Source organism: Strongylocentrotus purpuratus, unplaced genomic scaffold, assembly GCF_000002235.5.
Source record: "Strongylocentrotus purpuratus isolate Spur 01 unplaced genomic scaffold, Spur_5.0 spur5_scaffold_4, whole genome shotgun sequence".
Classification (NCBI taxonomy): domain Eukaryota; kingdom Metazoa; phylum Echinodermata; class Echinoidea; order Camarodonta; family Strongylocentrotidae; genus Strongylocentrotus; species Strongylocentrotus purpuratus.
In genome coordinates this window covers 30,184,994-30,211,487 of record NW_022145610.1, presented here as the reverse complement: position 1 = coordinate 30,211,487, position 26,494 = coordinate 30,184,994, and the positions used below count along the sequence as shown (strand labels likewise).

At 37.6% G+C, this 26,494-nt stretch overlaps 1 protein-coding gene across 1 annotated transcript in view; it reads right to left on the bottom strand.

The window, feature by feature from the left end:
- The window catches only part of LOC100890874 (heparan sulfate 2-O-sulfotransferase 1), a 62,914-nt gene that overhangs the window by 27,493 nt on the left and 8,927 nt on the right, over positions 1-26,494 (bottom strand). The window contains exon 2 of the mRNA XM_030997114.1: positions 20,049-20,296. Within this exon, the coding sequence (XP_030852974.1) occupies positions 20,049-20,296 (248 nt within the window). The remainder of the gene's footprint in view (positions 1-20,048; positions 20,297-26,494) is intronic.

Genomic DNA, 26,494 nt, shown 5'->3' with positions numbered 1-26,494 from the left:
TGAGCCTTCTCACAGTACTGACGGGGGCTCTTTTTTATACAAATATCCATTGAATTGGTACCTATGATACTCCTCAATTATTTGCTGTTTCATCATTATCATTTTAATCAGCATTTTCCCTCTTACAAATTTACAAGCTACATAGCTGTTACTGACTTTCATCCCGTGATGACATTCTCTCGATGTCTTCCCGTTCTGCACATTATTTCCTCCTCATTATTGGGAGCAACCTTTACATTCTTTCTTTACTGAGCCGCGTAGCGGCAAAGCGATTTTGTGTGTGTGCTATTTTGGACAGGCGCGGATCCACGGGCCGATTCTACCGGCCCGCCCCCCCTAGCCTCCCAAACCGGTAAAAAAAATAGGATAGTAACGTGAATTTTAAAAAATAAAATAAAAAACGCCCACCCCCTGACCTGCCAGTGACACAAATGCGGCATCAAAATATTTGTGCTTCTCTGACCATAATTAAATGCCTAAAACCCCTGACCCCCCCCCCCCCCACACCAATTTACGCTTGCTACCCTCTACCTGATCGTAAATACTTTAGCCCCCCACTTTGAAAAACGTTCCGCGGGGCCTGTGTATATAATTTATACGCATACAACACTGATCTTACGTTCTCATCGTGCAAATCTAAAAGTCCCTAATATTGATTTACTGGTCGAGGTTCATCATTTGCTGGTCATTTGAAATCACCAGATTTCAGCGGGTTTACGCTTTCACAACGAAAAACTTCTCCATGACCATGTTTCGGCCCTTGCGCGATCGCCTCCATAGCTCCAGCAGACATGGCGCGGCAGCGTGCACACGTACCGTTACTAACGGCGCAGTAGGCCAATAACCACTGCTGATGGCAGCACTGCACAGCGAGCTGAATCGGTAATCATAGGCCTACTCATAGAACGAGAAATCTTGCACGCTAATCTAAGTTCCATTTCATTGGTTTAAGGTTTGTAAATTGAAACTCAATACTGTGTTAAAGTTATAACAGAAAAGATAATCTTTATTTTATAATTCCACAGGGGCGATTTTTAATTTTGCAATCGCCCCCGTGAGCAACCTGAGGGGGCGATTATGTAGCTCACGTACGGGGGCGAATCGCCCACCGCCCCTGTGTATTTTGAGCGCTGCTGCAGACACATATGCCTATACTCTGAAAATAATCAATGTTCAAGCACCTGGAAAGATGACAATAGACTTTAACGAGATGGGCCGTTGCTTATCGGTATCACTACTTCCAGAAACTCTCTTGAAGATAGTTTGCAGAAAGTTAGCTTGAAGATCGACACAGCTACAGCTGCATGCTCCGATGATGATCGATGTTAGAGCATATGGACAATGATAACAGATGGCTCTGTGTGATCTAATGATGCAGAAGCTTACCTGTGCAAACTTGCAGAAACTAGTTTTCTTAAAGTAAGTTTGCAAGACGGTAGCTGGCAGACATAAGCATACTCTGATAATGATCGATGTAAGAGCACCTGGAGGGTAATTAGCTGTCCATTCTGGAAAACTGAATACAATGACCAGGTAATAATAATAATAAGGTAAAGCGCTTTGAAACGTAGCATTTAGTGCTATACAAATATGACTATTATTATTATTAAATTAAATATATAAACTTCCAGAAGTTCTTCTCATAAGGCCTGTCTTCTCATCAGCTCGAGTTTGCCATATAACCAGCTTTTTTAACTATCCCGATCGCAAATTATCCAGCTTATTTGCGTCCTCATCAGCCCACAGTTGCAATTAGCGGGATATTCGGTTGAGATATATCTAGAGAAATCTTGATCTTGTTTCCAAAATATCCCGCTATTTCCCAAATAGCGGGCTAATTTGCGCCCATCCGAGCTAGTTTGTGATTAGCGTAACCGTCTGGTGAAGACGCAATTTCAAGCTTCGGGATAATATCCTGAGTCTGAGAATATTGGGGTATTTGGCAAACTCGAGCTGATGAGGACAGGTCTATAGATGAAGATCTTTTTCTCAAAGAATTCCAGAATATACGCACAGCCATACGTTGATAATGATCGATGTCGAGGCACCTGGTGTGGGATATTGGCTGATGCTAGTCTAAACATAATATGACCCACTAACAAGATGTGCATGGTCTACTTCTGAAGCATGAACTTATTGACCAATGCCCAGCCTTGCCCTTACTACTATAAGGCCTGTCCTCATCAGCTCGAGTATGCCAAATAACCCACTCATTTCAGACTCGGGATATTATCCCGAAGCTCGAAATTGCGTCTTAACCAGACCGATACGCTCATCACAAACTAGCTTGGACGTGCGCAAATTAGCCCGTCAATTCCCAAATAGCTGGATATTTTGGAAACAAGACCAAGATTTATCAACCAAATATCCTGCTAACTGCAACTGCGTCCAGAAATATTGAGTTATTTGGCAAACTCGAGCTGATGAGGACAGGCCTATATTCTAAACAGATCCCGGATTCTTCTGCATACTGAAGACCGTTCTACAGGTCACATAGCCTTTTGACAAGGCCTCGTTGACTCTGGCTAAGCGGCTGAGATGAGTCTAGATACCCGGAGTGAACGCGCGACCGAATGACGAATGTCATGAGGCCTTTTGGAAAGTGGGTTTCACTGCTCCGCATGAATTATTCATAGAATGTAGGCCAATACGCCTACTTTGGATTCATTGACCAATCAGAACGGCGATATCCTAGTTGGCTTCGTTCGTGATTCGTTCCATGTAGAGGTCAGTGGTCAGTGGTCTTAGCACGTACGTATAGTAGGCATGTAGGCCCATGTTCGCACTACGTAGAGTTTACTCTGTGTGTGTGTGTGTGATGGATACTATATGCTGACGTCGTGCTAGGATACGTTTTCTACGTTTTCTGAAGCGAGTTCCAGTCGGAAACAACGGTTAACATAAGAAATCCAAACCAGATTGATAAAGGCCACAGGTCTGGACAATTCGCACTGGCGTTCATTCAGGTTTTCGCGATTAGTCTCTTTTTAGTCGCTCGGCGTCTATCAGGCATGTGGCCTTGTTTAAAGGCTACAGGTAACACAGCTATTCACATACCACTGATGTCAACTATATTCATAAATAGGTATCCTGACAATTTATGAGTAAAGGTATTGGATATGCAGCAGAAGAATAACAAAGGCCTATGTCTTCCGTTCCCCATTCAAAAGGGCCAGGGAGTGACTACTTTTTCAAAACTTTTGAAAAGTTCAAATTTTCAGTGTTTTGGCCAAGTCAATCACATTTTGAAATAAGTGAAGAATATGATACACCAGAATATGACTGAGGACCAAAATAAGACATTCCTGTAGATCAAGAGTCCAGTTACATGCATGTAATTTATTCATTCCCTGCAGGGCCTTTTGATTTATGAGGTTGCCTAGAATAGGTGACAGCCAATCCTCCACAAATATATAGCACTATATCTTCCCTCTGAAGGGCATTGACATCATTCATTTGTTGAGGTATCTCTTTGCTGTTAACCATCTGCAAATATATATTTTTTATATGGCTTTTTTAGCAGAAATAATATTATCATCTTTTATTATCGATTCATCATTACTTTAGTCATGCAAAAATGAAAAGCCATATTCAGTTTAGAAACTTTTCTCAAATGTAAATTGTAATGGATTTTTAATTTTCAAATATATTTGGAACCAAAGATTCAATCAAATATGACGGATCTAAATTGTGATAGCCAAGATATTTCCTGTACGCGAGTATGATTGTTTGCAAAACCAGCGGAAATACATATTGTATTCTGGCAATAAATGGTTATATATTTTTTCTTTAAAACCTATGTAAAGTGCTGATGAGCCTTCTGATAAAGTTTCATCATATTTTCTTTGATTTAAAGGATACTTGATACATAGCGTGATAGTAACTAACTATTCTGAGAGGCTGTTATATCATCTTGAATACCTAGAGCACACATGAATTTGTAATAATCATGGAAATGAAATTTCAAACCCCTCATTCCCCTTCATTTATCAATGCATAATACAAAAACATGAATTGTCGAAATATAAACACAACTGCGGATCGCTTTCCTTTGAGAAAATGGAGCTCAAAGCAAATCGGAAATGATCTGGGAATTTTGGAGATGGATTTCTGCTTTTCCCTGCGATGATATTGATGAACATCCCTCTATTTATCAACAGACGGGTTTTATCAAAGATGAATAAGTGAGCTCACCGCAGATGGAACATGATCTAAAATGGCGGGAGAGGAATTTTCTGCATATTTCCTTGATGAATATGCAAGATGAATTAGATGTGACACCGGCAGAACTATTGTTTATTCTTTTGATTTACAAATGTATGATGAATGTATGGCAAATGTTTATGGAGGCTTCCTCTGGTTCCTCTAAACATTTGAGGAACTCTTGGGGTAAAAGTTTCATGGACAAGAAAAAGTACATGACCCCCCCCCCCCCCCCCCCCCCCCCCCCCCACTACCACCACCATCAGCTTTCACTCAATCTCTCTGATCTGCCTCCACCTTCCCTCTTTTACTTCCTTTCTTTCTTTCTTTTCATTACTCTTCCTCCCACCCCCTCTCTCTCTCTCTCTCTCTTTGAGTCTCGATCCCTCCCTCCCTCCCCTCTCTTTCTCTCTCTCTCTCTCTCTCTCTGTCTCCCTCTGTCTTTCCCTCCCTCCGTCCGTCCGTCCCTCCCTCCCTCTCTTTCTCACACTTTCTCCTCAATCACACCTCTCTCTACAGATTGAGAAAGTTATTTCAGTTTGTTGATTGCCATCTCTTTTGGCAATCTACATGTACACTCAGACTATCATAATTCAAATCTCAACATTTCAGAAAACTAGCATAATGGCTTTATCAATCATTCACCTAAACAAATTTACCCTAGTCTCAACTCCATCCACAATTTTCCTTTTCAATTTTCACTTGTTCTTTTTTTTATATTTTTATATTTTTTACACAAATGTTTTGTAATACTGCAAAGTGCCAGCGGGGGGCGCATATAGTGACGCAGTGTCGCTTGACGTCACGTCCTGGGTGCGTCCTTTGCTGGCGCTTTGCTCTAAGTGTTTTATCCTCATATAGGTCTTTATAATCTTTTTTCTTGTATAAATTTGTTTTCTCGTTTATGTTGTTTTTGTTAATTTTCTCGATATATGTGTCATGGTTGATGCCCCAATCACAAGTTTGTTTTCAAACTTCATCAGGGGCTCCTAACCCCATGTTTTTATATTTCCATGAATTATTATTGAATATGTATTTTTATGGTTGAATAAATAAATTGACATTGAAAATTGAAATAAAGATAAAAGGAAATGAAAAGGACCACTATATATCCTGTCATTTTACAGTACCTAATCATCGACATTTGATACAATGAAACAGGAACTGCAAAATAATGGCTGGGCCGACAGACTACTGACTTATTGTTCTGCGGATCTCCCCATACATCTTGCCTGAGCTCTACTGTTGAGGACCCTGATCTGTCAGCCTGCCTCATCCTTCCCTATCCTTCCCAATTACTCCTGCAGCCACACGTAAATTGCCTCTATCAATCAGAAATGGGCGAGCTAGCTGCATACACGTATGTTGTATGCTCTATGTGACCCATAAAAGTACCCATTATCATGAGGCGCGTCTTCATCATCTCGAGATTGCCAAATAGCCCGCTGTTTCTGATTTGGGAAATAATCCTGAAGTTACAAATCGCGTCTTCATCAACTCGAGATTCGACCTCGAAACTTGAAACTTGACCTTGAGAAATTAGGCAGAGATATTTTGCTTAGCGTTAGCGCATAGTGCGAGTCTTCGGTCTGGTGAAGACGCACAGGACAAATTAATAGCTAGATATTTTGCCAAATAGTGGGATATTTTGCAAACTATCCCAAGATATCTTGGGATGACAATCCCGACCAAACATCTCGCTAATTGCTACTTCGGTCTGATGAAGACGCAAATTAGCTGGATAGTTTGCGATCGGGACAGTTCAAATAGCTGGATATTTGGCTATCTCGAGATGGTGAAGACAGGCCTATGGAGACAGTAGAGACATTTACCTGGACTTATCCTTCTCGAGTAGAATAGAGATAAATTTTGAGCCTGATATGAATCATTACATGTTTTTTCAGGCACTAGCTATCATTACGATTTTATCTTTATTTTAGTTATTTTGGTGGCTGCAAATTGCCCCAATCAATCAGAAATGTGTACATGCATGTTGTATGTTCTCTCTAACCCATGAAATTATTTGTTTGGAGCCAGAAGGGCATTAATTCTGTACAGTGAAAAAAATACACAGGGGCTCAGGGCGAAATAGCCCCCGAAATGCCCAAAAGAGCCCCCGGAAATCAGAAAAGAGCCCCCAGAAATCAGAAAAGAGCCCCCAAAAATTTGCATAGAGTTCAATGCAAAACAAATTTTAGAATGTTATTTTCATGCAGGCAAGGTTGAAAAGTAGCCCCCCCAAAATAAATATTAATTTTTTTTCCGATTCTGTATTACATATGAGTACGGTAACCAGTAATGCCCCAAACAGATGATATACCCATTACTAAAAATGAGAGTACAGAGATTCTAAGATGCAGTCATGATAAAATCTAATCATGATCTGAATAAATTATGAGTTTTTTAGGCACTTTCTATCTATCTTTATCTAGGGGTGGGGGGGGGGGGGGGGTGAGGGATTGCTTTGGGGCATATAATACCCAAGCAGCCACACGCAAATTGCCCCTATCAATCAAAAATGGGCAAGCTGCACACATGCATGTTTTATGGTCTATTTAACCTATGAATTAAGTACCCATTATCATGATGGTAGAATTATGAGACATTTACCCTGGTATTTGTATCTACAATACAGAATAACGATAATATCTGAGCTTGTTGTGAATAATCATTAGTTTTTAAGGCAATTTCTACCATAGATAGATGGTTTTATCTTTATTTTAGTTCTTTTTTGGTGGCTGCAAATTAATTGGCCCTATCAATCAGGAATATAGCTGCATACATGCATGTATATATAATGCTCTCTGTAACCCATGAAGTGCCCATACCAGGACGACAGGAGAGATATTAGGTGGCTTTCATGCTTCTACTCTCTAAAAAAATCCGAGTGATCACGGACGTCACTCCTCTGGAGAGTGAAAATGTAGTGAAAATAGAGTGAACATTCACTCTTTTCTTCTTAGAGAGCACTCTAAAATCAATCGATTTTCACTCCTAAACAAGTGATCACGGACGTCACTCCCAAGAAAGTGAAAATAGAGTGAAAATTCACTCTTTTTTTTTAAAGAGAGTACCATCTAGGATATAGAAAACATGTAGAATAAAGATAACATCTGAGCATTCTTATAAGGCGTGTCTGCACTATCTCGAGATTGCCAAATATCCAGCTATTTTGAACTATCCCGATCGAAACTATCCAGCTATTTGCGTCTTCATTAGACCGAAGTGGCAAATTAGCTGGATAGTTGGTCGGGATAATATCCCAAGATATCTCGGTCTAGTTTGCAAAATATCCTTCTATTTCCGAACTAGCGGGATAGTTTGCGACCGTCTTCATTAGACCGAAGTACGGAGTCAATTATCCCGATCCCATCATGCACAACGATTTCCGGTTCGCACATGCGATCTATACCGCTCAGCGCTGACCTCGCAACCACTGACCTCGAGTAAACACGGAAAACCGCAAACTAGACCGAGATATCTTGGGATATTATCCCGACCAACTATCCAGCTAATTTGCTACTTCGGTCTAATGAAGACGCAAATAAGCTGGATAGTTTGCGATCGGGATAATTCAAATAGCTGGATATTTGGCAATCTCGAGATAGTGCAGACACGCCTTTAGTAGGTCGATAATCTGAGTGTGATGTAAATAATTAAATTTGGCAAACCCTTTTCATCAGGGCACATTCAAGGTATTGTCCCATATATGTTATCGACTACATCACAAATTTTAGTATTCCTGATAACTGTATCAATTTGATAGTTCTTCCATGGTGGGGTCCATGGTTCTTCTATAGCTTGGTTGAGAAGATATATACGGTATATCAAGGATAACGATACTTTTAATGCTGATTTCTTTAAGGATTCCATGATACTTGGTTGCGTATGGGATTCAAAAAGATCAACTATCTTGCCTGATCATTTTGTGTTTAGTTTAACTATCATCCTCTTGATTTATACATGCACTGTACACTTAAGGTTCATACCAATTTTAATTTAAGCACAACAGGACAAACCAACTATAAGAGGATTTCAAGGGATCACTCTTCAATACTGAATGAACGCGATAAAACTACTACCAACAACAACACTCGAGGACTGCATGCATGGGTTCCTAAAAAGCTACCATAACTAATCCTCTATTGCACAGTTCACGTACATCTATTCATGCCTTCAACCTGTCAGTTAAAAGTCATTATTTATTCTATTTGGAGAATACTGACTTGAATGAGAATGAGTCAACCCGTTTCAAAACATAAGATTAATCTTCCCTACTTTTTTTGTTCATGATCACTGTCTCTTGACGCTTTCTTTGCTTACCATTTACCTCAACCCATACTGCTTTATCTTTCTCTATTGCTTCTCATTTTTCTACGCCTCTGCTTGTCTATCTCTCTTTTTCTTTCTCCCTCCCTCACCTTCTCCTTCAATCCCCTCCCTTTCCCCTCACCATTTACACCTATCTTACCGGTACTTACTTTTTAATTTTTTTTTATCCCAGTCTTTTATCCCATATTTTCTAGTATTTTCAAATCATTTCAATCTCCCTCCATCTCTCACTTCCTGTCTCATTTTACTTCTCTATACACTCCTTCCGCCTGCTCCCTATTTCACTTACTTCTTTTCCTAATTTCCTCTCTATTTTTCTCTCTCCCTTTCCTCTCTTCCCTTCCTTCCTCCCTCCCTCCCTCTCTCTTTCTCTCTCCCTTCCCCTCCATCCCTCGAATGCTCTCTCTCTCTCTCTCTCTCTCTCTCCCTAAACTGTATCATTCTCCCTCCCTTCGTCTCTCCCACTCCCCTCCCTCCCTCCCTTCCCTTTTCCCTTCCTCCCTTCCTCTCTTCCATCCTCACTTCCTTCCTCCCTCCCTCCACTCTCTCTCTATCCCTTTCTCTGTTTCCCTCCTCAATTCCAAATGTACATCCCCAAAAAAGTGATTTATGCACTGAGCAAGAAAAACATTCTCTTGGGATCCAGAGATTTGCTAATGAAGACAATTAGGCGTCAGGGACTTCAGTTCAAAATCTAGAGCACGAGCGTGATCAGCTCGCTTAACCCAGTCACTGCCGTGGGCAAATTGTCTAAACTAAACTCAATTGCACGTTGGGCTTGTGGTAATGACAGTCTTAAGAGCTAGTCATGCACAGCTCAAGAACATCTAATGCTTTTCAAGAAAGCACTCCCCCGAGGTTCATCTAAAATGCACCATCTGCAGCGTGAGAAAAACTATAAGACAAAAGATGCAGCTCACGCAAGGTATGATGGTATCAACCCTGGTAAGCCTTAAACAAAAATCAGGCTTCTTTCATCTTCCTTGATTTTTAAATGGAAATGCAATATCATTGGCAGTGACTGCCATTTGTTTCTTTCATAAGAGTTAATAGGCAAATAGCATTTACAAAGCAAATAAAAATATTCACAACACCACGGCAACAGATATTACTATTAGCATCTTTAATTTGCATTGTCGTAACCAATTAATCTTTGTAAAGTGGATTTCAAGTTACTGGTATGTGGACCTACATGTACCGTATAAACTTGTTTGTAGAAGAAAACACCATTTCAATAATTTCCCTCAAAATAAAAAAGGGTTGGAATTTTTTGGAAACATGTTTTTTGTGGAACTCTATTAGTCTCAACAATCAGCTTTCAAATTGAATTTGTGATTGAAACGTTACTAGTAAAACCTATGCAAACTGTTATAACTTTTGTTTAATATGAATTATGAATGACAAATAAACAATAAAACATGACATCTTCACTTTTCAACTATTAAAGTTGACAATTTTGAGCATTTCTCTTGGCACCAAATCTAGGTTAAATATAACTACAAAATCTTTTCTTCTTTCACTTCCTTCCTCCAGCGAGGCAGTTAATCATCGTAAGCTTGAAATACAGAATGGGAAACGGACAACCGCATCGGTGCATGTTCATCATCACAAAAATCTAATATACCACGTTGAATTCATGCATGATTTCCTGATAAAGTGCACTGTATTTGCTTCTTTCAGATCAGGAAGCCCCTGGAATTTTGCCCACAATGAATGACTCATATATATCAAAATGAAACAAACTGACAAGTCATCAATATCTCAAAATAGTTGGCTATGTATACAAAGTTACAAACATTTCTACTGGATTGAGAGGAAAAAAATACCCAAAGACCCAATACCGTAAACCATTTTCGTAATGCAACCACATTTAATGCATACGTCTTTGTAAAGTGCCTCAATATGAATTATGTCATTCACTTGTCAAAAATAATATTATTCCACAGTCAGAATACAAATTGCATATATTATGAGTTGTTACATATGGCAAGCCACAATGTTTGTCCTACCTAGCAACAACTTCATTTAATGTATGCAATTTTCATTCTGACCATTGAAGTACAATTATTTGTAATAGGTGAATGGCATAATTCATATTGAAACTCATTACAAATGTATATATTAAATTTAGATACATTACGAAAATGGCGTATTTAATTGGATTATTATAATACATGTACTACCGGTATGTACATGTATACCAGTATGCACATTTAGATCATCATCCATATCAAGGTAATCCAGATTAAATGCCTCCGTTATTGCAGTCAATCTCAATTCTCATCAAGATCATGCGGGACCCCCCCCCCCCCCCCTCCCCCCAAAAAAAATTATTACATGCTGAGTAAAAATTTACATATGTAGCAATAGCTAGCAAGAAACCATGAAGATATCACAGTGCAATGAGATAAGCCCTTGTTAATTGAAACCAAGCATCGATTTTGTTCTTTGTTTGTTTGTTTTGTATTTCATTGTTGCTACTTTTATGTTAAAGGAATTCAACAAAATGAATAATTTCTTGCTACACCATAACACTTAATGGCATAGCTCTTCAAAATGAGGGGTCATTAGACCTAGTCATTAGGTATTTTAGAGGATATCATTACAGATTTTTAGAGTTTCAAGAATCATTAATTCAGACTCCTAATGCCAAACTTTACAAGGGAACATCTTCTTTTTTTCCTTTCCAAATGAGGCTATATACCCCAGTATACATCCATGCATCTTGCAGAAGAGGTTCCAATGGCTCATTAGTTCCTAGATGATCTTCATTACTCAAACGTCTAGATCCTTGGGGACCCTCATCTTTTGTCTTACTCATCCATCCGTAACTCGGTCCCATCAATGATAGCTGCCATAGCAGAGGCTAAAGTCAAAAGTTATGTTTTCATCAGCTCGAGATTGCCAAATAGCCTGCTATTTCTGATTTGGGAAATAAGCCCGAAGTTACAAATCGCGTCTTCATCAGCTCGAGACTCTATCTCAGCTCGAGACTCTATCTCGAAACTCAAGAAGTTAGCTTGAAATATTTTGCTCAGCGTTCGCATATAGTGCGACTCTTTGGTAGCGGGATATTTTGCAAACTAGCCCAAGATATCCTGGGATGATTATCCCGACCAAATATCCCGCTAATTGCAATTTTGGGCTGATGAAGACGCAAACTAACTGGATAATTTGCGGTCAGGATAGTTGAAATAGCGGGATATATTTGGCAATCTTGAGCTGATGAAGACAGGCCTATAAATGAAAGCAGAGGCTGAAGGAATTAGGTTCGTGCTGAAGGCAAAGATAAATGTTGGCATTTGCGCTCTTCTTTGAGCTCTTAAGATGGACGAGCCCTTCAAGGGCATGCAGATCCTGAAATGATGAGCTTTTGCCACCAGAACAACTGCTAATTGATTTCCATCCCTGAATGAAGTATCCAAAGTGCCCTTGAAAGTCTGTTCGATCTTCTTCATCTGGTTAAATCTTCAAGCAGATGGTACATAGCACCTTCCTTGAAATCTTTTCAGTATACAATATCACTCTAGGCCTGTCTTCATGAGCTCGAGATTACCAAATAACCCGCTATTTTAACTATCCCGATTGCAAATTATCCAGCTAATTTGCGTTCTCATCAGCCCCAATTAGCAGGATATTTGGTAGAGATAATCATCACAAGATATCTTGGTCTAGTTTACAAAATATCCCACTATTTGGAAAAAAATTCTGCTATTTGTCCGGTGCGTCCTCACCAGCCTGAAGACTCGCACTGTATGCGAAAAGGTGAGCAAAATATTTCGAGTTAATTTCTTAAGCTTGAGTTTGAGTTTCGAGCTGATGAAGACGCGATTTGTAACTTCAGGATTATTTCCCAAATCAAAAATAGTGGGCGATTTCGCAATCTCGAGCTGATGAAGGCAGGCCTTCTGTAATTTCCCTTGAACCAGATACACTGGGTGAATGATCTTGTTGAGGAAGTTATTCAGGGTACTCTCACAACGGAAGTTCACTGTGTCAAGTTATTGTTTTTTTCACCCAGGGTTGAACTTGAAGCCTTTCTATGGCACCAAACATCAATTAAAGGTATTGTTTACAATTTCTCGTGAAATATGAATGATTTGAAGTTTTTGGAGGCACCAAACATCAATTAAAGGTATTGTTTACAATTTCTGGAGCAATATAAATGATTTGAAGTTTGCATGAATATATATCGTAAATTTGAAACCTGAAACATGGCATACAACATCAGGTACGTTTTATAATTTAAGTATTGATTAAAATTTAAAAGAAATTGTTTGTATCTGAACATTTTCATGGATTACGCAGGAAATATCAAGGATTAAACAATTATTTTTATCACCAAAATTCATACACTACCACATGGTACACGTACAATGCAAATATTATTTCACTTTACAAAAAATGCATTCATTGAGTCAATTAGTAAAGACTGCCCCTTACAAGTTACATACATTTGTATGAACAAAGCCTTCTACATGTACTTGTTGTAGCTAGCCACAATCAAACGGTATCTTGCTCACTTTTCAGTGTAAACTACTAAAAGGTATCAAAATCTAGTGTTTAGTCCACTTATATCTTTTTTTTAAATCAATCAGCAATACAAGTGTTTGTCAGAGGAACCAGATAATTAGTTACATAACAACCTGTTTGGTGTAATTTTCTGATCAACAAATTAGCTTCTTCCTTGAGTTTTAAGACCAGCTGTTCCGCTCCCCTTCCCTTAAAACATTTTATCTCACTGGGCAGATGCAAATAATTATGTTTTTGTTTGTTTGTAGGAGTCCCTGGATTTCTTAGAGTGAAACTCAATCATTTCACAGCTCCACTTTTAAGAAGACCAATCGTCTAAAAATTGTTTTGCATTGTATGTTTTAGGTTGCATGCTTGTGTCTTACATTGAAAATGTCAGTTTTCAATATTCTGTAAAAGGCATATTATCTCTGAATAATGAGATATTACTTATGAAATGAGATATTACTGCTGTAAAGAGTCATTGCAAGTTGAAGTGTCTAAGCTGCTGTACTGTACACCAGAAACTTCTGTGTGCTTCAAAGTTGAAATGATCACAAATTTTGTGAGTGATTCCGGTTCGAGAAATGCTGCAGTCAATTAAATCACAATCGACAAAACACTCTATTCAAGTGGATTTGGTACCTTGTAAATGTTATCTATTTTTTTTTGCAATTACTTTTTGCAATATCTTGCCATGATAATGACTGTCCTTCAGAATGAGGGCAAAAGCTACTTGTAAAGTTGTGAGTAGACTAGTTAAAACATTTGTACACTTTGCTGCACATGACCAATGTCTTCAACTAAATTTCTGTGTACGACTTCACATAAAATAAGATTTTTCCCTTTCCATTCTTAATACTGTTTAATCATTTACCATTTAAATACCAAGTTTAGATTTCTTTGGATGTCTTATATAAAACATTACTTTTAGCAACTGGTACCCTTTATCCGTGTCCAGATATGACTGACAAACCCACAGCATGATGACAAAGTGTAATGCGTTACACATTTCTGTATCCTATATTTAATACACAGAGCTCAGTGAATACCAGCAGGGCTTTAATTGTGCACAGTTTCCATTCATTTACACGGTAAAAACAAAAATTAAGGCTTTTTTTTACACACAGTTTAACATGTCATCTGAACGGGCCTTCACAGCACCTTTAAATATGCACATGCGTGCACGGCTCTACAAAGATTGGTTAGGTCCACCTGAGAATGCACACATGCATGAACAATTCAATTACATTCAGTCAAGCGTATCAATATCTAGAAATCAGAATGACAGGTGATCAATTTTGAGTAAACATTTAATTTTCCCACATGACCTTTACGACTTGCTGACTGTCCCCAGTTTCATGGGGCTTCTCTTCCCCTTGAGTATGTTTCCATGGAAACCTGTCTTCAGTCCAGAGAGAGCCATGAATGTATCAAAATGACTCAACAATTAAAGAGAGAGAAATGTGTTACCATGAGATGAAGCAAGTTTTGTTTTAAAATAAACCTGTCCACGTCCCTGGTGATCCATGCAACCTCATGAATATTCATTATCAAAGATTCATGAATATTCATTATAAATTATCAAAGTTTCATTAATATTCATCATCACAGTTTCATGCACCAATTTCAAGTGTTTATTCATTCATCTTTGTTCAAGGGACTACATAATAGTTTTATTGAGCAGTGCCTAGACGTTAATGAGAATAAATTACATACCTTCACAACTTTACCCCGAAACAAAGCCAAAATCTGTGCTAAATATACTATCAAAATATTACAAATTACAATATTGTCAGTTACTCTATAACAATTTCTATCAGGATTTATCATTATTGTGTTGTGATTTGGTCTCCCTCATTTCAAATTAAAATCCATTTTACAAAATTACCTACAGGTACCTCAAATAATTTGTAGTCACTTTAAGATTGTGGTATGCACATTAATATACAGATCTTTAAACTTTCCTTTAAAGCCCCTCTGCACTAGTTTGGTCAGGAGGGATTAGACCTCTCTGCATGGTAACTGACAGGTGGTTATCTCCTCAAATCAGCTCTCAATTAACATAAGAAAAAGGGGGACCAATGGTCACCAATTAGGCATTGTTTGCTATATAGAGGGCGCAAGTAGCTATAAGTAGTGCAGTGGGGCTTTAAGTTCAAGAAGTATTTATAGATGTTTCAGTATGCGGTTTTGTGACTAGGCCTACATGTACTTCATCACATTTCTTCTCTATATCAGGGCCTTTTTATTTTCATAACCTAGAAGGAAGGATGTTTTATTATCTGATCTGGAATAGTATCAAACTTCCCAGCTGACCACAATCTGTAAATTTTACCTTCCTATTAAAGCCTATTTATGAGACATGAAACCCTGAGTGAGCTCAATTTTAAAGGTCACTTTAAACTCAAGAAGTGTGGTATTCTGTGGTAACAAAAGCATAACCAAAAGTATAAGAAATAATTATATCAAAATCTTTGCTCATGAATATGCATGAGTAGGACTACTAGTGTGCCAAATGGACTACTGTTATCTTATATTATCAAAGTTATGTGTTTTGTACATTTCTTTCAAATAGATTTCTTTCATCTTAATAGTTGGAATTTGAATTTTATCTCAAATAATATCTAGATACCGGTACTACAGTCTTTGCATAATGTTGGATATTGGCCCATATTTTCATGTTCATAATTTGTATGTACACTTTTACATCTAATAGGTTAGCCACATCAACAGTGAGACACTATAAATAGCCGTTTCACCATAGAAGAGGTTTGGGTGCTGTATGCAGATTGAAAACATGTTGTCACATTCAACTCGCTCCCAAGGCAGTAAACAAATCTACATACCATTCTCAAGACTCACTAATTATTGACCAAGATGGTAAAACCTCATTTCACATGCAATTAACACAACATAGTCATTCCTCATTCTTCCTTTCAAAATCTGTTTATCCTTCCTCCCCCTATACTCCTCTTCAAGATGAAAAGAGGAAAATAGATAATGGCACACATATACAGGGTTTCTCATCTATATAGAAACCATTAAAGTACTACTTAGTCGGCTAGACTAAATGGCACTTTAATCCGGATATTGGACAGTTTAAAGAAGGGAAAAGAGTTATGGTCAAACAATTTGTAAAAGAAACTATCTGGATGCAACTGGGCATGTAGTAAATAAGAATCTATGTGTACTGTGAAGTTTTTGATTGGTCATGATGAAAAGAATTCTATCATAAATAATAGCATTCAAGATAATAAGAGCATACATTATTTATGACTCAGCTGCTAATCTGGGTTTTTTAAAAAACCTTTTCTAAAGAAATTATTTCTCTATTATTCTCATCATTTTCTTTCGAGTTTAAACATTTCAGTTAATTTAGGGGAAAATATCATTTATCATCATTACATTGGCTTAAAGGAAACCAAAACCTTCAATTTGAACAAAATCGGGCAAGGAATAAGGAAGCAAGAGCTTTTTGAAATTACTAGTCATCTGTGGACAACTCTCCATGCCTTTGTACATCAAATTTCATGTTTTTCCTTCTTTCTTGTGATCGAGATAATGTACTCCCCTGAAAGCAAGATATAGAATGCAAAATGATGTTCTACTTCACATGTTATGAAGTCGGATCAAGAACACAAATAAATACGAAGAAAACAAAAAAATTGTGAAATTTTATGTACAAAAGGCATGGAGAGTTGTTCACAGATGATGTCATCAAATTGAATACCGCCCTCTAGTGACTAGTCATTTCAAAAAGCTCTAACTTCCTTATTCCTTGCCCGATTTTCTTCAAATTTTCACTGATTTGATTCAAATTTTTTAAACTTCACAATAAAAGTAACTTAGTGTGAAGGTTTTGGTTTCCTTTAACTCATGAGTCATGACTCCCTGTAAGAACATTATCTAACATGTACATGTAGCTCCTTTTCACATGTACATGTAATTACTTTCTATTGTACCTGATAATATATTTACAAGAAAATATCTTGTCCAGACTTCATTATTTCTACCCCAAGGCTGTTCCTTCATTCATACAATTGAAAAGTTGTGCTGTCATGAAATGAATATTCTACAAAAGAACACCACCATGTATTTATCTGTGCATTCAGTAAACATTTCTAATAAGACTCTTAAAAGTAATGATATGTGTTTGAATTGAGCATGAATTTATTTTGAAATGCAATATACTGAATTATATACCTCACTTAAGAAATCCAGCCATCTGATTTCACCAACAACAAAGTACTTTGTCCAAAGACAGAAATCCCTTACATTTGGAAATTTTAGTTATGATAAGTAAGACAGTTTCTCTTGAAATATGATGTCATTATTACCTTTAAACCTCCTTCCAATTTTCTCACTCCATTCTCCCTCTATTATTCATTCATACCCAGCAAATGCAGGCTTCACCCACAACAAAGCGCTTTGTCCAAAGAAAGAAATCCCTGAAGTTTTCGGAAGTCAGCTTCTACCCTCTAATAGGATTGGAAAGTCCCTTTGCGCTGGCTGACCGAGCGACCGAGTGCGAACCCTGATGACTGCTTACTGCTTACAGGTGTACATTGTGTCTAATATGTTGGTTGGGATTGTTGTTGCTAAGGCTTGATTTGAGCATTTGAGTCTACTTTCAATAACTTCATTTAAGACTTGTAGTCCCATAAATTCCTTTTGAATGAATCACAATGCAGTGAAACTTGTATATTATAGGCTTTTTTTTTTACTAGGAAGATATAAATAAACTTTTTTCTTATCAGGGCATAGAGAGATTTATTAGTGTCTTGTTTGTTTTGTTTTCTACTACTGAATTGTTTGTCATGGTTATTCAAATTCCCAACATATTTGTACCGTATTTGTATTTCTTGCCATATTTTCACAATAAAGACAGAGAAACACAAATAAGTCAAATATCACATGAGTGATAACTGATGAGATCGAACAATGTTTCATCACTAAAGATGAATACCATGGCATGATTACATTCTCTGAAAAACACATTAACATGAAGAGAGCCAAATGTTTCAAGGCATTTAGAAACCACAAGTTACTCAAATTTTAAGGATAATTATGGTGACTGGTGTCTAGCTGCCCATGCAGATCTTACTAATTGAGAAGAATCTATGATTTATAAGATAGAAAATCAAGTTACTTCTCAATAAACATTGGCACCTTTCATTTCAATTCCTTTGTATAAAACATGCAATTTTAGGAGTACAGTTTTTGTCAAAATCCCTTTTCCACATTCCTTCAAAACACACTACACTCAACGCACAGCTAGCACTGCAGAGGGACCCCCTCCTTTCACCCACTTCACCAAACTCCCATAATGCAGCCATGTCTCAATTGCTCGGCAAACAAGCAATTGTTGGCCTTAGTTATTAGTTTTGCCCCCACTGCATGATAATTGTGGCGTCAATTTAATGTCATTACTCCTATTTGCTTCTGAATTCACATATGTACGGGAAGGCTTAGCTGGGCTCAAATGAATTTATGTTAAGGGTAGATGTGTACATTGAAGTTACATGTAGCCCCCCTTGTCGCTGCAAGCACAACATTTCGTACATACACAATATATGTGTGCGGTGCATTTGACAACAGGGAGTAAAGTAAAGGTTGGAAAATACTTTCATTCAAAAACTTCAGGTCAGTTTACTTCTAAATTTTGTGGTACAATTTGAAAGTATGACATTTTGATATTTCTATTAAAAGTCCATATCTTGCAAAATGTATTTGATCACTGTAAAAAAAGAAAAAGGGAAAATGAATTTAATCAAATGCAATCGACAGTCATGTTTCTCATGTTGAGTGAGTTTTTTTTAATTGAGAAATAAATTTACTTATGACAGAAGCAACTAGCAAGATATAATTTCAATGAGAAACTTTAATCTACTGTTTTCTTGATAATTAAAAGATGTATCACATCGTATTACTTAAACATGGCCTGCTATATCAACCTCTATGGACCTCAACCAGTCCTGAACAGACAACAAAGTGGTGAAACACATGAAGCTAGCTGTGCACGTATACATATATGTGACGAGTGTCATAATGGCTCTCGCTGACAGATGCTATATGTTTCACTAGCCCTATGAAAGGCATGACCACCAAGCAACCTTCGTAATCAGGATCTAAGGAACTCATCTGGTCTACAGACAATTAATTGCACTGACCGAGTACATACAGTAGGTCGACAACTCCCGATTTTCAAAGCTTTAGATTTCAAGTTTTCAGAGAGCAGTTTAATACTTGTCTGATAGGCACTAAAGTAGCATATAATTGGTATTATTGTAATCAATGGCTTGTAAGCTTTCCTTTGATATATAATTCATCTATTTCATTTTTCACTTCTGACAGGGTCTAAGCTAGTTTAAGCATCACACACAAGGTGCAGGCCAGGCTCACTAGCCCTACCTGAGGTACATGTACAAATGTATATCCTCAACCTTTGTTATCAGGATCTATAGAACTCAAAGACAACACTTGAATGTTATCCACAGTGTAGATGTAAAGAACATGATATTTGAATCAAATTGAAGGTCTCACATACTGTAGGATGCATGGTTCTCTAGCCTTACTAGAGGCACAACACACAGCCAAACTGCATTATTAGGATCTATGGAACTCGCCTTGAATATACAGCAATTGGCGTGATCCACGATGCAGATGTGAAACATTTTGGTGTTCGAGTGTCTCACACATCATGAAGAGTCATGGACCTACTACTAGGGCGCTTTCGCTAACACGACAGAAGGCAAAGACGATGGTAACACAAGCGAAAAGACAATCTGCGCATCCTCGAACCAGAATTTTCTCCGTCTTGGTGATTTTCACAGCCATACGCGGCCATGGTCGCTTTCGTTCCCTAAACTCGACGGAAGAGTTGTATCGCCGTAATTCTCCAGTGTTCTTTGCTGCTGTCGTGTTTTCGAAAGTGCCCTATTGATGGTAGGGTCCACAAGCCCTACAACAAAATCATTAACATGGTCTAGGGAACTCACCTGGTCTTGAACGGACAGCACCTGGAGGTGATACTCTGTGCAGACGTGAAGCACATGGTACTTGAGTGTCTCACACAGTGTGTAGGGCAGGCTGGTGAAGGACGTACTACCAGTCTTGGGCACCCGGTTGTAGATGATCAAGGGGTACATGGGCTTCTGCTGATAGAGTTCGTCCGCTACCAGAGGGGTGGGGACCTTCTGCAAGTGTCTCATGTGGCTGTTGTCCAGGGCATCACGGAGTTGCTTATCTGTAAGGGGATACAAAATATAAATTAATTTCACAAGAGCCATTTTGAAGACTAATTAATTTGTAAGAAGAAGTACGGATGTTCATATCTTCTGAAGATGAACATTCTCAAGAAAAATGTTACTTTAATTTGTACCCCACTAAAGGCAGACATCATCCAAAAAATTAAGGTTAAAAATTCATGTACTGTAAGTTCCTTACCAAAGATTATTTGCATACAAATGTCACTTTTATTATCACATGTCTATTATTGGCCAAGCATATTTCTACAATTTATTTGTGTCAAAGAGACAGGAGCACGGAACACACAGGTAGCCAACTTTAGTTCTTTATGTCGGTCATCCATGGTACGATTACTCTGAAATTAAGACTGCTGAAGTGCCTACTGAAGAAAATCATATTTCAGCAAAGTCATCCAAGGTCATATATCTAGACTATATGTCGTTTAATGTCTTCTTTCAAGCAGAAATGCTTCCTACACAACAGTGTCTCTTTTAGCTGACAACAAAATTAATTCCAAGGCCCAATTAGGAATGTCCAATTCTCATTTTCGTTGGTGATGCCCATCACACAAGGTCTGACATAAACTAAAGACTTGCTCCAAGAACCTCCATAGATGAAATACCTTCATCCAGCAAAAGAGCTTACTGTCCTTAAGCAGCTATAATCAAAATTAAGACAAATTTCAAGTCAAGATTTTATCTGGGAGACCCATTCCAATTGTTTGTCCTCAGTGACTTGTCATTCGGGTCTGACATACAGACTAGATTCAGAAGCCTGAATGGAACAAGAACAAAATGGCTTCATTCAGCAAAGGGCCTGCTTTCTTATCTATAGAGGATGCACATATAAAAAGAAAATAACTTTCAAGGCCTTTAGTCACATCTGACAGGAATTGCCATTTTCCATAGGTCTGCTATCATATTACACTTAAAATGTGTTTTGGCGTCGGCATCAATTGCATAATTAATTCAATATCCTGTCTTATCTATCAGCAAATCCATTCCCCTTGTTCTTTCAAGATCCTACCTCTAAACACAGAAAATATCCAAAACGAACTCTGAATATCGTTGATTTACCCAGGAAATCAAAAAGCTTTCTCTTTAATTAAACCATCAGTGAATGTTTCACAATTCATGCACCAACTTAAACTGGTTTTGGTGCCCATATGAAGTGTTTTAAAAGGTCGCATTTTCAGGGGGAACTGAAGAAGTTTGCTTCAACTGCTAAAGGAAGCATGGAGAAACATCTGTGATGTGAATAAGCTTAAAAGACATTCTTACATTTTTAAAAGCATCATATGAAATATGGCATTCCTTGGGAAGTCAAAAGTAGATACGCTGCAACATGCACCATGAATGAGTACAGCATGACTATCACTATGAAAATGACAGACAAAGAAAGCGGACAAAATATACAGTTCCTCAGGTAGACAAAGGAACATCCCTTCACTGCTATTATGTAAAAAGGTGAATATGCATGTGACACCTGTTCTACACATTTGTACATAATAGCAGTGAAGGGATGTTCCTTTGTGTACCTGAGGAACTGTATATTTTGTCCGCTTTCTTTGTCAGTTATGTTCATAGTGTATTGATATTTAAAATGATTTTCTTTCTCTTGTACATACAGTACATCCTTGTGAGTTGTGACTCTTTATCTTATGATACTCAGTCTGTGAGGTCTCCCCTCCCCCCTCTCTCTCACTCTCTCTTCATCTCTTTCTCTCTACCCCATTTTCTTTCCTTCTTTCTCTCTCATATCCTTTTCTCTCTCTCCTTAACCCTCTCTAACTCACTCCATCTCCCATTTTACTATCTATGACCTCCCCCTCTCTCTCTCTCTCTCTCTCTCTCTCTCTCTCTCTCTCTCTCTCCACAGCACTCAAGTTCTCGAGGGTGAACCTCTTCAGAAATCATTCGTCAAAACCACTTCCTTCCTCCCACTTCTTAGAGAAGAAAAGTACAAGGTTCCTGATGATCCCAAGTGTTGACCATGAAATTGACTTGCTAGCCTTTCTCTGGACCTGTCATCTTGCTTCCGACAACGCTTCAAGTATGAAAATGCCAGATTTCATGCATATCAGATTACAATATTCCTCCAACACTTCCACTAATGGCCCATTCACACTTAAAGAAATTAGAGCGCAACTCGTATCAATAAAGAAACATCAAATAAAGAATTGTAGAGTACCAAAGACTAAACATGAAAAAGTATCACTTAAAGAAACTACATGTAGTATTAAAGATGTAAGCTTAGCTGACACCATTGGTGTCATCTTATCTTGCAAGATGACACCTGGCCAGTCATATACAATGCACTTTATACATGTATAATACATGTATGCCCCATCCACTTGTACAGTTGTCCGATGATCATGCTAGAAGTGGACCCTGATTCTTCATCAGTCTGAATGGGAAAAGAGGCTAAGTAATTACAGATTCAGACAAGTATGAAAATGCCACATTTCATGCTTCAGTTAGATCCTTAAATATCCAGCTGCATAGAAACCCCCAGATAGCTTGACCTGGACTCTGGAGTACATGGAGAATGTGCTTTATATGAAAATCAATTATTTTTAATGGGTTAAATGGACTATACATGTGTAAACAACATTGAATATATATGCTCTTATTCAAGTACCTATAATAGTACTATACATGTACAAATACATATTATCAAAACCTACTTCGCAAAGAGAAGACAGAAGCAAAAAAAGGAAAACATTTGGTATTGGCTTTAACAAATTTGGAGCTTAAGAATGAAGCAAAATCTAACCAAAGTTTTAAAATAAGCACAAAAAACCCACCTCATATAGGGATACCGGTTAAAAATTCTCCATGGCCAAGCCCCTAAATATCTTTCAGATTTGATTTCCTTACGTTCTTCTAGTTCCTTAAGACCTCTTCGATCATCATCAACCTTGCAGTTAACTCTTGAACCTCGTACTGTTACCAAATATGGTGATCAAGCTTTCTCGGTAAATGCCCCTATCCTTTGGAATAATTACAAGCGCATTTTCATAATACTCATTCTCTTGACCAATTTAAGTCCATGCTGAAAACGCACCTTTTTAATTCATGAATGTTATTCTGCAGTTGTGAGTCGGTCAAAGCAGGGGCACAACGTCTAATTCCTTGTTTGTATGATCTTATGTTCGATCCTATGTTTGACCTTATGTATGTTTGATCTCATTGTTATTTTTATTAGAGACACCCGTATTAAGCACCTAATAAATGTTGTGTATTATTATTATTATACCGGTAATATTTCTAATCTAAAGGCAGATCGTCTCTGAAGACAGCCCATCTATTTTATTGTACACATAAATATACAGAAGCAGGCACTTCTCTCACTATCATGCCCCCTTCGTACCGACACAGTACAGAAAGCTGGACAACCCAAGGTCACTATGAGGTTCAGATGAAGTTCATGTCCACAAAGATGATGACCTCCATGATGTCTGACGATGATGTAAAATGCCACCTGGGACAATGATAATCATTTTCATCTGCCTGCCGAGAGCCAGAAGGGCGTTCAGACCTGTGCTTTTACACCTGTACAGTGTAGGGTTAATCAATGTCCTTTCAGCAATTGTACATGAGAGATATACATTGTAAATGGAATTACTGAAATAAAACATTTTCGTTATGTTTTCTCCCTCAAGTTTTAATAGCATAAATGATATTTGTTTTTAAATAATAGTAAAGAATCAAAACTGACATTTCTTACATGTTCTTGCAATATCACGTTTGCAGACAAAGCGATACACTGTACAGAACTCAAGCCATACAAGGCTTTACAAGCAGACGACAAACATACTCTTTTATCAACCCTGACAGTTCATGTCTGGGTGAAAGACTATCCCAACTTGAAAGAGGACTGACTTGACGCTGATCAGACAGGCTCTCTATTACCGATCAATACCGGACGGATGGATGGGAAAAAGGGAGGACCGATACATCACTGAACACCGCTCCATCTTTCTAGTATGAAGGCGCAAACCCTTGTCTGTGGTAGTGCTTCATAGAGTGCTTGAACTCTAGGAGACTAGGTGCAGACTGCACGGTCTACCGCACCCCATAGGCTCTGCACTATCTACTCTGATAGAGACCGACAGAGTTACGCTCAGCTCAGGGCTGTTTGGAATTGAATACAAGTGTCAAAACAGAGTCTGTACCTGTAGACTACATGTACATGTATATTTACATACACCTCTAGATCTATCCCTATCGGCGCCATGAGAGGTTTGAAACATTAACGATAATGAGCTGCAGGGGACATCAATATATTTAATGAGCGGAATGGGAGGTGCGACTAAGAAACTAAATGCACTGCGCTTCTTAGATGGGATTGGAATTGTGTATTCCATCATCAATGCCTATACCGGTAGTCATACTGATGGCAAAAACATGAGTTTCTTAAACATTTTCCAACAGTTTACTGTAATCATCTCCATCATATTGTTGGTACTGGTGCTTTAAGGCTCAACTTTCAATGGAATTGAAATGATCAAAATCTACTAGTAATTATTTTGATCATCATCAATTGTATTAACTTGCAAATGTACATCTCTGTTTAATACTTATTGTTATGAAGCCGGAGATAACCCTGGCTAAGAAAGACGAATGTCCAAAATCAATTTAAAATCATATTATGCACAAAACACTCCAATACATTATTATGATCATACTGTAAAAACATGTACATTGTACATTTAAGTTTAATTCCTGCATACTATTTCCTCCTTAGCATCAAGTATCTAGAGATAACATTGGCTAGGAAAGACGAATGTCCAAAATCAATTTAAAATCATATTATGCACAAAACACTCCAATACATTATTATGATCATACTGTAAAAACATGTACATTGTACATTTAAGTTTAATTCCTGCATACTATTTCCTCCTTAGCATCAAGTATCTAGAGATAACATTGGCTAGGAAAGACGAATGTCCAAAATCAATTTAAAATCATATTATGCACAAAACACTCCAATACATTATTATGATCATACTGTAAAAACATGTACATTGTACATTTAAGTTTAATTCCTGCATACTATTTCCTCCTTAGCATCAAGTATCTAGAGATAACATTGGCTAGGAAAGACGAATGTCCAAAATCAATTTAAAATCATATTATGCACAAAACACTCCAATACATTATTATGATCATACTGTAAAAACATGTACATTGTACATTTAAGTTTAATTCCTGCATACTATTTCCTCCTTAGCATCAAGTATCTAGAGATAACATTGGCTAGGAAAGACGAACGTCCAAAATCAATTTAAAATCATATTATGCACAAAACACTCCAATACATTATTATAATCATACTGTAAAAACATGTACATTGTACATTTAAGTTTAATTCCTGCATACTATTTCTTCCTTAGCATCAAGTATCTAGTATCAAGTTTATTTGTCTTCCAGAAATCATATGTAACAAAATATAATAGAGTATAATCATATTACGGTAAACAGTACAATGTAGAATAAAAGAAAGTCGAGGAGACCTTAGTTGAAGCACATACAGTACACTGTAGACATGTATGTATTCATCTCTCTGCATACTCCCCCTCCTGTACCACCCCACCCTTCCTCTCACTCACCACTCTACTTCAATGTCATTTTTCTCCCTATTCATGATAGGCCTATTCATGTAAAGTGTACAAGTCAATGTACAGTACCTCTTACTATTACTTTTATCTATTTTCCATACATACTGTAATCTGCCTCTCCTTCCGTCTCTTTGCATCGATATTTTCCTTTCTCATCATCAGTTTTGTGACCATGGGTCTTTCTTTACACAACGGCATATTCTTTTCCTAGTTCAAATAAAACAAAGCATTAGGGCATTGGACACATTGCATACATGTATTGTACATACCTGTATAGCTAATGTGAGCAACGTACAGCTGAGCCAGAGAAGCAAGTTGGGTGCTCACAAACAACACAATAAATGTTAATACCATATTGGTTTTAAACCTAAACTTCCTAAGGCTAATGGTATCAGGAATGAGGGCATTTCAAAATTATGATGTTCCTTTTAACCAAAATGTGTATGAATACAGGTGTCAAAACTTAGGATTGCACAAATTAAAAAATAAGTTTTCACAGAGCACTAGCTGTTTGTTTGTTTGATTGATTTTATTTCTGCATTCAAAAAGATACAAATTCAAATTCAAAGT